The sequence below is a fragment of the Mobula birostris genome, chromosome 1, assembly GCF_030028105.1.
Source record: "Mobula birostris isolate sMobBir1 chromosome 1, sMobBir1.hap1, whole genome shotgun sequence".
Lineage (NCBI taxonomy): Eukaryota > Metazoa > Chordata > Chondrichthyes > Myliobatiformes > Myliobatidae > Mobula > Mobula birostris.
This window is the reverse complement of record NC_092370.1, coordinates 121,621,900-121,638,993: the sequence shown is the minus strand read 5'-3', so window position 1 is coordinate 121,638,993 and position 17,094 is coordinate 121,621,900. Positions and strand designations below refer to the sequence as shown.

Below are 17,094 nucleotides of genomic sequence, written 5' to 3'. Positions count from 1 at the left end.
AGTCCACTGCCAAGAAGGCCCGCCAGCGCCTTTACTTTCTGAGAAAACTAAAGAAATTTGGCCTGTCCCCTAAAACCCCCACTAATTTTTATAGATGCACTGTAGAAAGCATTCTTCTAGGATGCAGCACAACCTGGTATGGAAGTTGTGCTGTCCAAGACCTGAAGAAGCTGCAGAAGATTGTGAACACAGCGCAGCACATCACACAAACCAATCTTCTGTGTTTGGACTCACTTTACACCACACGCTGTCGGAGCAGTGCTGCCAGGATAACCAAGGACATGACACACCCAGCCAACACACTTTTCATCCCTCTTCCCTCCGGGAGAAGGCTCAGGAGCTTGAAGACTCGTACGGCCAGATTTGGGAACAGCTTCTTTCCAACTGTGATAAGACTGCTGAACGGATCCTGACCCGGATCTGGGCCGTACCCTCCAAATATCCGGACCTGCCTCTCAGTTTTTTTGCACTACCTCACTTTCCATTTTTCTATTTTCTATTTATGATTTAAAACTTAAATTTTTAATATTTACTAATTTTTACTATTTTAAATATTTTTAATATTTAATATTTGTAATCCAGGGAGCAGGAAGCGCAGAATCAAATATCGCTGTGATGATTGTATGTTCTAGTATCAATTGTTTGGTGACAATAAAGTATAAAGGATTTAAAACGTAGACCCAACAAAGTCAAATAAATGCCTTAAGAGCAACACACTCCCCGCCTGACCTTTGTAAGGTCACTGTAAACATGGTATAGAATTTTAGTCTCTAGATCAGTCTTTAGGTAGAAGTAGAACGACCTCTGTAACTGGCATCAGATTTTCTTTTCAGAGTTCATTGTAAAGATGTGAACCAGTTGACTGCCTGCTCTTTGTTGTTTGGCAAGTGCTGGCATGGTTCTCTGAACGGTAGTGGGGTGATCCAGTTGTTTGCTTCATCTCTAAAAACGTTTGTGTCCATTATTTTTAAGAAGATGGCGTCTGCCACTGATGGAGCAACTTTATTATCATGCTTAGTTTGAGCGAAGACTGACTGTCTCAGTGTCTTCTCAGTTACTTTACTATGCTCGTGGCTTTGTTGTGCTTCCTTGATACACATAACACTTGTGAAGGGCTGAGAAATTGAATGGCGGCCTCTTTCTAGTACGTTAGTCTTGAGCATGTTAACTGTCAGTTTGTGTACGTTGCCAGGGCACACCTCTCCTATCACCACCCAGCCCAGATCCAAACATTGGGCGAAGGGGGCGTTGTGTGGTCCACTGACCTGCTGCCTGACTTTGTGCACCCTAAGAACGTCTCTTCCGAGTAGCAGGAGTATTTCTGCTTCCAGATCCAGTTCTGGGATGTGCTTGGCAATGTGGTGGAGATGGGGCTGGTGTAGAACTGTGCTTGGTGTCAGAATCTTGGATCGGTTATTCAAAATCTCATTGCACTCTAAGAGTGGAGGGGGACTGATGACGACTTTGCCATCCAGCGACTCAAGCTGGAAGCCTTCTGCCTTCCTGCCATATATTTCTGTGATGCCAGGCAAGTTCTGAGGTAGTATGGGAATGGATTACCCTTTACGCTGAACAACTCGAAGAACTTTGGTCTCACTAGTGAGCAGTTGCTCTGGTCATCCAGAATTACATAGGCTTTGACGGCCTTGTCTTTGGCTCCCTTAGGGTATACCTTATTGAGCAGATCTTTGAGCACGAACGGCTCGATTTACCTGGACTGCAAACTTCTATGCAGCTCGAGCTGACAATAGTTGTATCAGAGTGATGCTCTCCCTCCCCGCCATCCTCTTGTGGGAGTGGAGGAGCCTTGGCAGTTTGCGGCGACGGGCCAGGAAGCATGGCTCCATCGTGATTAGTGCTGTTACATTCTGAGCGCTTTACGGGGAACGTACACTCTTTGGCAAGGTGGGAGGTAGAGGAACAGCACTTAGAACATATTCTTTTTTCCTTGAGAAGGGCCTTTCTTTCATCAAAGGGTTTGTTTCGAGACATTCTACGTTTTTCGAGGGGGTAGGGTTTGTTGTGCAATGGACAATTCTTGCTAGGGTCATCATTGATTGCGGAGACTTCGGTTTTATGCACTGAGACAGGTTTATTGATGACAAAATGATTCAAAATGGGCTTGACTGGCTTGGTGTGAGTTGTGGTGCTGCCTTGATTCATGAAGCTAGGGTCATTTAGCCTCTTCGCCTCTTTGCACACAAACCTACTAAAGTACTCAAAGGGAGGGAATCGACCACCGTTCTCTTCCTTGTACTCTGAGCTAATAGATATTCATCTTTCCTGCAGCCCAAATGGAAGCTTGTCCACAATTGGTCCAACTCCACGTGAGGTATCCAGATACAACAGGCCAGTTAAATAGCCGTCTTCTTTAGTACCTTGAATCTCCATGAGAAAATCTCCGAGTTCTCGTAATTTAGTGTGGTCCTTGGCTGACACCCTAGGAAAATTGTCCAGCCGTTGAAATAGCGCCCTCTCAATGATTTCAGGGGCCGCATAGCACTCCCGCAGTCTTTCCCATGCGTTGTGTAAGGCTAGCTTGGGGTTATTGACATACACTGAGCATATGCGTTTCACCTGTTCACTTGATTCCTTTCCCAGCCATTTAGTCATAGGGTCCAACTCTTGGATTGCTGTGAGCTGGACTCCACTGGTGGCACTGGTGAATGAGGAGTACCACACACGGTAATTTTCAGTTTTGCTTCTTGGTTAGCGTATGACGCTTGCACCTTGGCGGCTTCTGCTTTAGCTCTTGCGAGGGCAGTCACACTTGTCAACGTCTTACTGATCTTGGTGCTGAGTGCAAGGGACTTGATGCTTGATCGCGAAGCCATCGTACCACTTGTCGAAACATCTAATGATTGCGCCTTTTCACTATAGTGTTCCTGTGCACTGTGTTGAAATTCTGACTAAACACCAAGTTAAACTGGAGCCAATGAAGACAGAGTGGTAGTAAGGTTAACCACTTACTGTTCACTCTTCCACATTAACATCGTATGGTGAAAACTGTTGATAAAAAAATACAAACATATACAGCATCTGTTTCATTCTGAAGACCACGCGCGCTCTCTTCTTTTAGTGAGTGTCTCCAGCCACCCCGAGTAGCGGGCGAGGGGGTCCCGTCAAACCACTGCCGGGCCCAAGCCCACCCCACGTTTGAAATTGAAAAGCCGACACGCGTGCCACCCGAACCGTCGCTTCCTTAACAGAAACCGCGTTAATATTTTTACTTCAAATACTTTCGTAGGAACTTACGGCGTTGCTTCTATAATGTTTCTTTGTGGGTAGAACGGAGCTCTTCACGATCATGCTGCACGCATGGCACCCACCCTTTACACCTTCCCGAACCAGAGGTTACACATAAGACACAGCGAAACCGGAGGTGACGTCATCACATGCCACAATATACCATAGACAATGAATTTACCTTTAAACTGTAAATTAATTATCAACCTTTAACTTTAACTAGAAAATATTTACAAACAAATCATTTAAAATGTAGACCCAACAAAGTCAGATAAATGCCTTAAGGGCAACACAGTATATATTCCATGACCTCACTCCTATAACTCTTGTGTTCATCTCCTAAGTAAACAGAGATCCATTTAAGATCTCCCCATCTCTTTCGACTCCATGCATAGATGACCACACTGATCTTCAAGAAGGCCAATTTCGTCCCTTGCTATTCTTTTGTTCTTACTATATCTGTCAAAAAAATTGGGATTCTCTTTCAACTTGTCTGATAGAGCAACCTCATGCCTTCTTTTAGCTCTCATGATTTCCTTAAGTGTCCTCTGACATTTTTTATATTTAAGTACATCATTTGTTCCTTCCTGCCTATACCTACTATGCACCTCCTCCTTTTTCTTAACCAGGGCCTCAATGGACTAAAGTTTGATAATTGCCCACATTAAATTAATGTAATTACTCATTTGCCAGAAAATGTGGACAAATTTTACTATATTGGGTAATTACTTGCACAGTACTGGGTATGAATTTATGCTACCTTCAATAACCCACTCAACCGCATTAAAGAAATACAGGATTCCCCCGCCATCCGAAGGTAGAGCGTTCCTATGAAACCGTTTGTAAGCCGGAAAGTCGTAAAGTGAAGAAGCAATTACCATTTATTTATATGGGAAAATTCTGTGAGCGTTCGCAGACCCAAAAATAACCTACCAAATCATGCCAAATAACACATAAAACCTAAAATAACAGTAACATATAGTAAAAGCAGGAATGATATGATAAATACACAGCCTATATAAAGTAAAAATACTTTTCCACAATCATGGCCGGCACTGTTCTCCGTAGCGAAAATCTCACACAAGTGCTCTTGGCAGAAACACGGCGCAAGCGCTCTCCAGTAACCTTTAAGCTATGAAGCTACCAAATCATACCAAATAACACATGAAAACACACAGCCTATATCAAGTAGAAATAATGTATGTACAGTGTAGTATCACTTAGGGGAATCGGGAAGACAGCACAAAGCACACTGATGATGGTGTGTTAGACTGAGTCGTCGGACTCACACCACCAGGGTCAAGAGTAGTTACTACTCCACAACTAACAGGCTCTTGAACAAAACAGGATAACTACACTCCTTTGCTCATCCACTGATGTGTTCCCACAACCAATGATCTCACTTTAAGCACCTTATCTTGTTCTTTCATGTACTCAAATTTATCGCTATTTATTTATATTTGTTTTTGCAGTTTGTTGTCTTCTACACAATGGTTGAATGCCCTAGTTGAGAGGACTTTCATTGATTCTGTCACTGTTACTATTCTATAGATTTGATGAGTATGCCCACAAGAAAATGAATCTCAGGGTTTTGTGTGGTGAGATATATATACACACACACTTGATAATAAAATTTACTTTGAGCTTTGATAACATGACTCATTGTGCAGTTCGCACTACATTTAAAGAAATAATCATAAATATACACCTTTTAACATTTGGCTTAATGCACAATTTGGTTTCTACTTTTGTTGCCTTCATCTTTTCCATTTTATTCAAAACATCATATTCACTTGCCGCACATAACCAAGGCTTTTTAATGACAAAAGGATTTGCGCATTACTCTCCGCATTATAAAATCATATCAGAGTAGGAAGTCCTTTCGATCTGTATTGGTGCCAGTTCCTTGGCAGACCCTGATTTTCCCCCAATTACCATATACTGCTCTTCAAGCATTTACGCTAATCACCTTTTGAAAATTATTATTTAATCTTCTACCACACTACCCTTCTCTCAAAGGGTGCCCCAACGGGTCACCCCATTGTCTAGTACATTCTAAAGATGTAGGGATTAGTAGGCTAATTGAGCACACCGGTGTAATTGGGTGGGCTGGACTCATTGTATTGGAATGGCCTGCTACTGTGCTGTACCTCTAAATAAATAAATTACAGCACAAGAGGTCTCTTCACGTTGTCTTTGGTTGTTTATTAAATGGCTCAATTTGTTATCAACCAATGCAGTTTTCTCTTTACTCGAGGAAATCCTGTATGAATATCAAGTCATCCCTGACATACCACAGGACTTAAGGGACAGATCTCTTGGATCTTAAACTTACCAGGATACAGCATCATTTTTTTCACTATATCCACATTCTCCTTGCCAGACAACTTTTCCAAGCGCTGTTGGTGTGACTGTGGAGCAGGAGACTGAGTCTGAAGTGGTGCACTCTGCGCATCCTGGGATTGACTTCGGGATAACAAAGCCCTTGGTTGACCAGCCTCTGACTGATGGGCTTGGATGGGAATGGTAGTTAGCCCACTGTTTTCTAAGGCTTGCTGTAATTGAATTTAAAGTTTTTTTTAAATAACATTTCAAGGTTGGCAAAGACTAAAACCATCTCATCCAATTACATAAAAGTGAAAAAAATTTTCAGTTCAAAATATAAGACGACAATAACTGAAAATAATGCAGCCAAAATTTTGTTTTTTTAAAATTGCAGCTCATTAAGAATTTCGAAGGGAATTGTTAGCTGTAACAAAGAGGGCACATAATAAAATATGAACCATTACATTCAAACATTTATTTTTAAATTGGGTAACTATTCTGTTATTAGCTTCCATACAAAATATTCTAGGAAACCAACGTACTATTTTATGCCAGCGATTCATTTGCATGCCTTTGTCATTGTTACTTGCCTGTGAGATCAAAGGTTTTGGTAGCTGCTATGGCATTGCAAAATTATTTCTACACTTGAAATGGAGATGGAGAACTCACTTGCAAGATGTCCTGATTAATACTGCCCTCTAAGGTGATCTGCTGCACTGGCTGCTGAGATGGAGGTCCATCTCCAGTCACCTGCTCCGACAGCTCCAGGAGCTGCTGAATAACATCAGTCACCGCTTGTGCTCCTTGTTGACCCCCGACTGACGTTACTGGCGATGTTCCAACTGCCTGCTATAAGTGAATGAAATCCAGTCAGTAATTCACACTGATTAATAAAATTAGGTGTTTTTACAAAAAAAAAGTGGTCTGGTCTTAGCTGCAGTGCTGCGTTCAATTCCATAAGTAGAAAAGATGGAATGGCATTAGAAAGAATCCTAATACCTGGGATGAGGGACTACATGTACAAAGATAGACTAGAGTGCTTGGGACTGTTTCCTTGATAGGTGGTAATTTGTGTAAGCTGAGTCCACATTCAGGATTAACAGCCAATTTTTTCTTAAAAATAACTCAGAAGCATTTTAGCACAAAGCCTCTGGCGAATATTACCCTGGAAGGGTCACAAGTGTAAAGTGAAACAGCATGGAAACAGAAACTCCTGCTTACTATGCTCATGTTAACCAATGAGTACCTGTTTATACAGGTAATATTCTTCAGCCTTCTGTGCTTATCCAAATACTTAAATGCTGTCAGAGTACCTGCCTGCACCATCTCACATTCTCTTCACATCTCCTCAAAAATCTATTACCTCGTCTTAACTCCATGACCTGTATTTATAGGCATTTCTGCTACAAGCATTTTTCCACTATCTGAACTACACTCAGTAGCCAATTTATTACCTCCTGTACCTAATAAAGTGGTCACTAAGTGTATGTTTGTGGTCTCCTGCTACTGTAGCCCATCCACTCCAAGGTTCAACATGTACATTCAGGGATGCTCTTCTGCACACCACTGTTGTAATGTGTGGTTATTTAACATACTGCCGCCTTCCTGTCAGCTTGAACCAGTCTGGCCATCCTCCTTTGACTCCCCTCATTAGCAGGCGTTTTCACCTACAAAACTGCTGCTCAGAGAGTTTTTTGGTTTTTTTGCATGCACCATTCTCTGTAAACTCTAGAGGCTGGTGGGCATGAAATTACTCAGCAATTTCTGAGATACTCAAACTACCCCATCTGGCACCAACAATCATTCAAAATCACTTAGATCACATTTCATTTCCATTCCGATGTTTGGTCTGAACAACAACTGAACCCCTTGAATGTCTGCATGCTATTATACTGCCACATAATTGGTTGCTGCCACATGATTGTTGATTAGATATTTGTATTAACGAGGTGTATAGGTGTACCTAATAAAGTAGCCACTGATTGCTTGCTCCTTGTAAGTTTTTTTTTCTAAAGCAGTCCGCACAGCCTTACTGAACCAAGGAAGACAAAGCCAACCTAACTTGCTTCCATTCATTGCTCATTTCAGGCAACATCTCCAAGTACCTTCTCTGAAGTCTCCCAAACAATCACATCCTTCCTGTAACATGGAGATCAAAAATGCACAAAGCGCCTCAACTGTGGTCTATCTAAAGTATAAACTAAAAGAAATGAAGTTAATTGTGCCATGAGGAAAATCTATTTTTGTACAACATATGGCTAGAATTTGGAATTAGAATATTAGAAAATTTTTGATAAAGGACAGGCCATCAACCCAACAAAGCTTGCTATATTCCTATTCACATAGTGTGTTAAAATAAATAGAGTTTAAATTGAGAAGTCTCTAAGGTACTACTCTCAACTACACAGCTAGGTAGTTTGTTCCATGTGTCCATGTTACTTGCTGTGTAAAGTAATGCTTCCTGATGTTCGCCTGAAACCTCCTTTTAATAAGTCTCCACCTATGGTCCCATGTCCTTGGTGATGGATTAACTTTGAAGTAGCAGCTGGCATCCACCTTATTTATACCCCTTAATGATTTTAAACACTTCTATAATGTCTCCTCTTATTCTACGTCCCATCATCATCATCATCAGGTGCCGTGCCCAGTTTGAGCTTTGACTGCCATGACCCACACACTCCTGTTTCGGGTCAAGTGGATCAATTCATTGGTATTCATTTCCAGTTCTCCGGTTGCTGTCTCCATCATCATGTCTTTGTCTTCCTCTTGCTTTCTTCCCTTCAATCTTTCGCATAATTATTGCGCATTCTAACTCCTCTTTCCTAATCACATGTCCAATGAAGTTACGTTGCCTTTTCATGATCTTATACCTTATTTCTCTTTTTGTGTTTGCTCTGTTCATGACATCCTCGTTAGATATTTGTCTCGTCCATGATTTTCTTTGCATCCTCCTCAAAAACCACATCTCTGCTGCTTCATTTCGTTTCCTCATGTTACTAGATATTGTCCAACATTCTGAGCCATATAACATAACTCGATAAATGTAACATTTCAGTACTCTGAGGTGGGTTGTCATGCCTAGTTTAGTATTGGTCAGTATACTCTTCATTCTCGTAAAGGTGTCTTTTGCCATCCCTATTCTTCTTTTGATGTCCATGTCACACCTGCCATCTGATGTCACCCAGCTTCCTAAGTAGCAAAAGTTCTGTACTTGTTTTATGTCTTCTCCATTGATTCTCAGCCTGCAGATAGGATTCTCCTTCTTTTTGGATATCACCATACATTGAATTTTTGCAATTGATAGATAGACACATTTTTACGCTTTACTCAACAACTATATCAATTAAGTTTTGTCGTTCTTCCTCTTGTGGACCTGGAAAAGTCCAGGTGATAACACTAGAAATCAAATTGACTTTATACTATAAACCAAAGATTTAGAAACTCAGTGACAATGCAAAACATATCCAGGTGCAGACTGTAATAGTGACTAAAACCCGGTAGTATGTCATGTATATGGGGTGTCAGGGAGGGGTAGCACCTCTGGTGGGGGAACATGTCGCGTCCTTTTCAGGGCGGTTAGTCCACCTTTGGTCCCCACCTGGCACTCAGCTCTCACCTGTGGCTCCCCGTAGCTGTTTGCATGCGACAGCAGCCGCACCCCGGGCAACAGCTTCGACAAGCCGGCGAAACCAGGTGAGGGTAGCCGACGGGTCTCAAACCCTCGGTGAGATAGGGAGTTGTCTATCACAGCATGTGAAGACAGACTCCGGCGGATTGAGTGGGCAAGACCAATGGAAGGTCCAACGGTCAAGAAGGCGGTCCCTGCAAGCGTCGTGGAACTTGCAGAGCAGGACAGGACACAGAAGATGTCCTGGTCATCCACTGCGCCTAGTCCCATCTCCAGCCGTCTAGACTCTGTCTTGCCACTGGACCCAGATGGGAATTGGGAAGAGAGAGTGAGGCTGATGCTGCGCAACTCTCCCTCACTTAAATCCAAATCACGCGCTAGTCTCGACACCATCATAATGGTGTCGAGGTCCTCATCGACGTCAACGATGGACGAACAACTGAACTGAACTGTCATGTAAAAGTAAAACTTAAAAAACTAAAGAAGCAAAAACCTGAACAATCCCTTGACTACTTGAAATTAATTAAAGAAGAAAACTTAAGACAAAAATTTACAATTGAAGTAAGGAATAGATTTCAAAGTCTAGAAATAGAATCTGCTGAAGATGATAGCAATCATGTAGAAATGAAATTTAACTCTCAAAAGGATGCCTTGGTAGAATCAGCAAAGTCAGTGATTCCTAAAAAAGAAAAAAAGCACAATGAATAAATGGATGACAGATGAAATCAAAAATCTACTGGAAGAAAGGAGACGGAAGAAAGCAAATCCTAGAGAATATAAGTCCTTAGATAAAAAAGTTAAAAGCTTATGTCAAAAAGCCAAAGAAGAATGGTTAAACCAGGAATGTGAGCAAATAGAAAGAATCTCTTTTTCTGATCCAAAAAAGTTACATCAACAAATCAAGAATATCACTGGTAGGAAGCTCCTCTGTTCTTTGAAAGCAAAGGACGGTACCATTATCATGGAAGATGAGATTATGAACAGATGGACAGATTATATTCAGGAATTGTATGAAGACGATCGAGGCAAAAAACCAGAAATTAAGAAAGACTTTGAAGATCCAAGTATTTTAAAATCTGAAGTTCATAATGCAATAGATAAGATGAAGAAAGGAAAGGCAACAGGTCCTGATGAATTCGTAATGGAACAGGTTATCACCCTTAAAGATTATGGAATTGAAAAGCTTACTGATTTAATCAATGACATTTATGAGAATGGAATAATACCAGAAGAGATGAAAAAAATCAGTATTTATCACTCTTCCTAAGAAACCTGGAGCAAAAGAATATGAATTACATAGGACCATAAGTTTAATAAGGCATATCACTGAGATACTTCTAAAAATTTTGATGACGAGAGCTAAAAGTAAGATATAAGCTGAAATAGGTAAAGAACAATGTGGTTTTGTGAAAGACAAAGGTACAAGAAACGCAATATTGATGTTAAGGATACTATCAGAACGAGCTATTCAAGTGCAAAAAGATTTGTTTGTTTTATTGACTACACAAAAGCATTTGATAAAGTAAAGCACTATAAGTTATTTGAAATATTACAGAAAACTCTAGATCTAGATTTGATAGACCTCCGTCTAATCAGAAATCTGTACTGGGAACAAACTGCCACTATTAGAATAGATGGAGAAGTGAGTCAGTTTACGAAAATCAAGAGAGGTATTAGACAAGGGTGTGTTTTTACCCCTGATTTATTTAATAGGTACAGTGAAACAATTCTACGTCTATTTAGGCTAAAAAGATCTAATTCTTTCAATCTTTCTTCACAGCTCATGTCCTGCAGACCTGGAATGAGTCTAATCACCCTTCTCTGAACTCTCTCCAATGCCTTCACATCCCTCATAAAATATGGAGATCAAAATTGTACACAGTACTCAAGGTGTGGCCTCACAAGCGCATTATGCAGCTTAAGGGGAACGTCTGTAGACTTGAACTCCACTGAGTGCATTATATAGACCAACTTTCTATTAGCCTTCCTAATTGCTTCTGTGCAGTGAGTCTACCATGACACCCAAATCATTATCATACAGTGCACTTTCTAACTCAAGACCCCCATTGTATATTTACATCTAATATTTCTACATCCTATATGTAATATTTTACATTTACTTACATTAAATTTCATCTGCCATTTATCTGCCCACAACTACATAGATTTTGCTGCCTGAATGGTGTCTTCTGCACACCACTGTTGTAATGCATGGTTACTTAAGATACCGCCACTTTCTTGTCAGCTTGAACCAGACTGGCCATTCTCCTTTGACTCCCTATCCCCCAAATTTTGTGTCATCTGCAAACCTCATTTGATTATTTATTATATGCTTATCCAAATCATTAACGTAAATTAAAAACAGTAGCGGCACCAAAACTGATTTCTGCAGAAACCCACTTTTAACATCTTCTGGGTGTGAAAATGATCCTCTCACCATAACTCATTGTTTTCTGTTTTTGAGCCAATTCTGCACCCATTTGCACATCTTATTCTGAATCCCTACCTCTTGTAATTGGATGATTAAGCTCTTGTGGGGTACCTTGTCAAAAGTCTTCTGGAATTCCAAGTAAATGATATCAACCACTCTATTGTTATCATAAATTTTAGTTGCCTTTTCACAGAACTCCAGCATATTAGTAAAACATGATTTCCCCTTTCTGAATCCATGCTGGCTTTCTGCTAACAAGCCTGTTCTTATCAGCTGTTTTTCCCCCATTTCATTCGTTGTTAATGCTTCCATTCTCTTACCTCCGTTACACGTTAAGCTTACTGGTCTACGGTTGCCAGAGTCAGAGTGGACACCCTTCTTATGTACCAGGACATTAGTCTATTTCCAGTCCTTAAGAATTTCACCAGTTTTCACTGACTTTTGAAAAATACATGTTAGGGTTTTCTATATACAATCACAAACCTCTAAGTACCCTAGGATATATGTTGTCTGGCTCTTGGGATTTATTAGCTGAAGCAGGACTTCACTTTCTATGATCTCACTTAAGTCACTTAAAACAACCTTATTTTTCTCTACACTTACTGGCATTGTGCATAGGCTTGAAGGCACTTTGCTCTTCAAGACCAAAATAGATGAACTATAGATGTAAATAAGTAGATGAGGGAAAAAATGCAGGAGTGTATAAGCTAATGCACCAATTTGCATTGTATGGCAATTTCAGCAGCAGAACTTGCCAGTGAGACTTGATCTGCAAATTTAGGATTTCAATGTGTGTAGGAATTCCAAAACTTACAGATACTTATGTCATAAAATGCTAGCAATTGAAACACCAAATTATCCATGCAAAACTACTGGAAAACCCAGTGCCTCAATGCCAATTCCACGTTCCTAAAGGAGCCAATGCTATAGTATGGTTTAGAGGACAATGCCATAAGACGCCTTGCTAAGGTTATTACTGCCACAGATAAGAGAAAGCGATGCTTAAAGATATAACTTGGCAATGATTGAGAGTATTACACAGAGCACCTGGTGGTGGAATTTGACTTGGTTGCTATTCATCAATGACCACAGGAAGATATATTGCATAAGGTGTGTCTATATTTATACACCTGCAATGTGAAAAATGTGGACATATTATAAATATCATTACCCTCAATCTCAATACATTTAAGTTATATGTAACAGTTTTGTCTCATTGATGAATTGCAGTTGCCTGCGGTTTGCATGCATGCACAAATACCAGAACTAAATGTCCTGACATAATCTTCTTTCAATAAAACTGAAGAACATTTGTCAAATTATCAGAAACTGACTGCACAATGGAGACTAATTCATAATGCAGACCAGCCTACATTACTGTCTACACATTTGTATAGGTGAACACAGAATGATTGGGCAATTATTCTATTTAATGGAAATCATGTCAGAGACAGACACAATTCTAGATAATGGAAATGTAGCAGATAAAGTAGGTTTTTCATGTAGGATGTTAAATCAAACAAGATTACAAACAACTACTTGGTCAGATGTCTCGAGAGTTCAGAAAGCTTTGTGTAAATTTTATAGTGACAGAACAGCAGCAGGCTATTCCGTCCACTGGGTCTATGTTGGATCCCAGGGGAGCTATCCCATTTGACCTTTCCCCACCTCTCCTTATTTCTCTGTATCACTACAACTTCATCTCTTTCACACATGCCAATCAACTCCCCATGATTCTTTCTTTTATTAATCTGCACTGAGGTTACAGTTAATAATTAGCCTACCAAATGTTTTTGTGCTGTGGAAGGAAAACTGAGCAACAGAAGTAGCCCCACTGCCATCATGGAGCAAACGTGCAGGTTCTGTACCCAGGATGAGGATTAAACAAAGGTCCTTGGAGCTGTGAGGTAGCAACACTAACTACTACCCTTTGGGTTTTTATAGATGTGCATTCAAGTAGTTTTCAGTCCTAGAAGTTGCTTTCTTTTCATTAATTTTACTGATTTGGGCAAGGGCGCAAAAGAAATTATGTTGAAATTGAATCAATGTACCAAATTACTTGGTCATACTATGAGAGATAGGGGGTGGTATGGTGATGCAAGAGGGTGAACAGAGATGGTAGACAATTAGTGGAGAGAAGTAATTTGTTACACAAATTGCCCATAATATATGAAAAATCACACTGCAATGGTTTGGACAGTTATCCATGGCAGTGTAGATATTTATACAAGTGGAATGTGCACATCTGGCCTAACTTGAGAAATATCCTTCTTATAAGGGCAATTAATGAATGCAAGATAAAACAAATGTAATTACCGATACATTGTGCGCAGTGTCGCTTATTACTCGTGAGGATTCCGATCCATCTGAGTGCATTCTGTTGATGTGTGCATTAAGGCTGCCTAGTTTTCGAAACACACAGCTACATTCCTCACACTGATAAGCTGGCTGGTCCCCATCCTTCACCTGTGTGTGAATAAGAAAGCAGTTTCAGCAAAAAAATTAAAAAGCTGACATTCAAACAAATAATTTATTCCTAATGACAACTGAACATGAGGTACTACACTGGAACAACCCTCTTCTTTCTAGAAGAATAAAAGAAAAGAGGGAAGATGCTGCACAGGAGCATTCTGCTCATTAAAGGCAACAATGGAGTTCTATTAAAACTCCTACATGAGCACTTACTTGATAATGCTGTTTGAAACCCTAGACTGATTGGCTGGCTTTACACAGAACTCCCCGCTAGCTTCAATGCATGTTAAAGATCCTTCTTTCCTGCGTTCGAGACGTAATTCTACACATTAGTAAATAGGGGTGACGGGGAAAGATACAACTCAGTCCTGGCCCTTCCACCTAATGCCAGCTAGAGCTTGTGCATCTGGCGTGCCTTCTTTCATTCTCAAGCTGAATTAGTTTGAGGATAGCACTTGCCCTGTCATCATCTGCTACAAACAATGATCCAGACTTCTGCAGCTACCCCACAGTTGTTTTCCCCACCAGGATTTATGGGATCATCCAGGGGTTAGAGGGAGTGGATTCACTGAACTGGGGCTTTTTCTGCAGTGAGAGAGTGACCCACCAACAGAAGACTGGCAGGTAGCTAAGCTATGAACCAGTCTGAAGCCAGGCAAACACTTCAAAATGAGGGATGGGGGGGGGGGGCGGGTTCAGTGGTGACAAACCCAACTGATGGCACCTTATGAGCTCATGAAAAATACAAGCTGCATTCTAATACGCTATCTGCTGCTTTTGAACCCCTTCACTGCCTTATTTGCCTGCAATCAAAAGCTTCTCAGTGCTTCCTTACACATTATAACTCTAAATCTTTTATTCAGATTGTTGACTTTGGGCTGTGGGTTAAATACCTGAAACTTGGGATGGTAAGCAAGTGTTACACTGTCCCAAACCAAAATCCAATTAGGGCCAATAATAATTGATTCAGCGAGTCAGGGTGAGAAATTTCAAGTTCCTGGTGTCAACGTCTTTGAAGGTCTATCCGGGGCCCAACATATTGAAACAATTACAAAGAAGGTATGACAGAAGCTATAATTCATGAGGAGTTTGAGGAAACTTGGTATGTCACCAAAGACTCTCGCAAATTACTACAGATATACCATGGAGAGCATTCGAGCTGGTTGCATCACAGTCTAATATGGAGGGACCACTATAAAGGATTGGGGAAAAAACTGCACAAGGTCGTAAACCCAGCCAGCTCCATCATGGGCACTAGCCTTCTCAGCATCGAGGACAAAAAGGCGGCATCAATTATTAAGGACCCCTATCATTCAGGACTTGCCTTCTTCCCATTGCTATCATTAAGATGCTGGTGCAGGAGTCTGAGGACACTCAATTTTTCATGAACAGCTTCTTCTCCTCACCCATCAGACTTCTGAATTAACAATGAACCTATGTACATTAGCTATATTTTTGCTCTCTTTATACATTACCTGTTTAATCTTTATATATAATTCTTATAGCAATCTATAGTTTTAATAATGTACTATACTGTACCGCTGCTGCAAAACAACAAATTTCACAACATGTGCCAGTGATACTAAATCTGATTCAGAGTTGTACAGCTCAGAAACAGGCCCTTCAGCCCACCACATCCATACTGACCTTTTAGATTAGATTAGACTATGAGGACACTCAGTCCTCCTTTATTGTCAGTTAGAAATGCATGCATTAAAAAAATAATACAATGTTCCTCCAGTATGATATCACAAGAAACACAGGACAGACCAAGACTAAAACTGACAAAAAAACACATAATTGTAACATATAGCTACAACAGTGCAAAGCAATACCGTAATTTGATAAAGAGCAGACCATGGGCACGGTAAAAAAAAAAGTCTCAAAGTCCTGATAGCCCTCATCTCAAGCAGACAGTAGAAGGGAGAAACTCTCCCTGCCATAAACCTCCAGCGCCGCAAACTTGTCGATGCAGCACCCTTGGAAGCACCCGATCACAGCCGACTCTGAGTCCATCCGAAAACTTCGAGCCTCCGAGCAGCCCTCCAACACCGAGCACCATCTCTGCCGAGCGCTTCGACCCCACCCCAGCTGCCGAGCAACAAGCAAAGCCGAGGACTCGGGGCCTTCCCCTCCGGAGATTCTGGATCACACAGCAGCAGCGGCAGCGAAGCAGGCATTTCAGAAGTTTCACCAGATGTTCCTCCGTGCTCTCACGTCTGTCTCCCATCAAATCAGGATTGTGCATGGCACCCTACTTGACAGATAACAGATATTCATCACCGGAATGGCTGCTGCGCGCTGCATCGCGCCGCCATCTTCTCTTCTCCTTTTGCACATGTATACTTATTTCATTTGCCTATATTACGGTCATATCCTCCGAGGCCTTGCCAATTCAAATCAATAACTGTACTAACATCTTCTGGATAGATCATGAAACCATATATTTCACTTCGTTTATGTCTTTTACATTCGTTGTTCATCTTGGATATGAACCTGGAGCTGTTGGGAGTCTGATTTGCTGTTTGGAGTTCATTTGGGTGTTTCAGCGCTTTGCAGTATCCAAGAGGATTCCAGGCAGCAGAGGCAGCATATGCGAACTTCAAAGCGGCCAGGCCATGGGACGGCTGTGGGGTGCAAGCCAATTATCAACTCCATTTCACCAGGTAAAGCTTCCATTGTTGATTGACTAAAAATACGAGAGAGAATGAAACATCGAGGCGAATGCGGGAGTTTAGATATTGTTTGGGTGCTTCAGCACTCAGCAGTCTCCAAGAGGATTCTGCACAAACCTTGAGGGGAAGAACAGACTGTGGGACAGGGTGCAAGCCAATGCTTGACTCCACTTTGACGACGGAAGTTTCCATTGTTCGCCAATTAAAGCAGCGAGGGAGATTGAAACACTGAGGCGAATGCAGAAGGTCAGCACCGGCTGCCTGCTTCTTAATCACTGAGGATCGCTCTGCTATGCTACTGGACAGGTGTAAGCCTG

The 17,094-nt window shown here is 41.2% G+C and overlaps 1 protein-coding gene across 3 annotated transcripts in view; it reads right to left on the bottom strand.

The window, feature by feature from the left end:
• The window catches only part of LOC140199432 (zinc finger protein 236-like), a 154,734-nt gene that overhangs the window by 78,547 nt on the left and 59,093 nt on the right, over positions 1 to 17,094 (bottom strand). For all 3 annotated transcript variants that reach the window (XM_072261550.1, XM_072261535.1, XM_072261541.1), the window contains exons 7-9: positions 13,947 to 14,096; positions 6,241 to 6,420; positions 5,582 to 5,801 (exon numbers count right to left, since the gene is read on the bottom strand). In XM_072261550.1, coding sequence (XP_072117651.1) covers positions 5,582 to 5,801; positions 6,241 to 6,420; positions 13,947 to 14,096 — 550 coding nt within the window. The remainder of the gene's footprint in view (positions 1 to 5,581; positions 5,802 to 6,240; positions 6,421 to 13,946; positions 14,097 to 17,094) is intronic.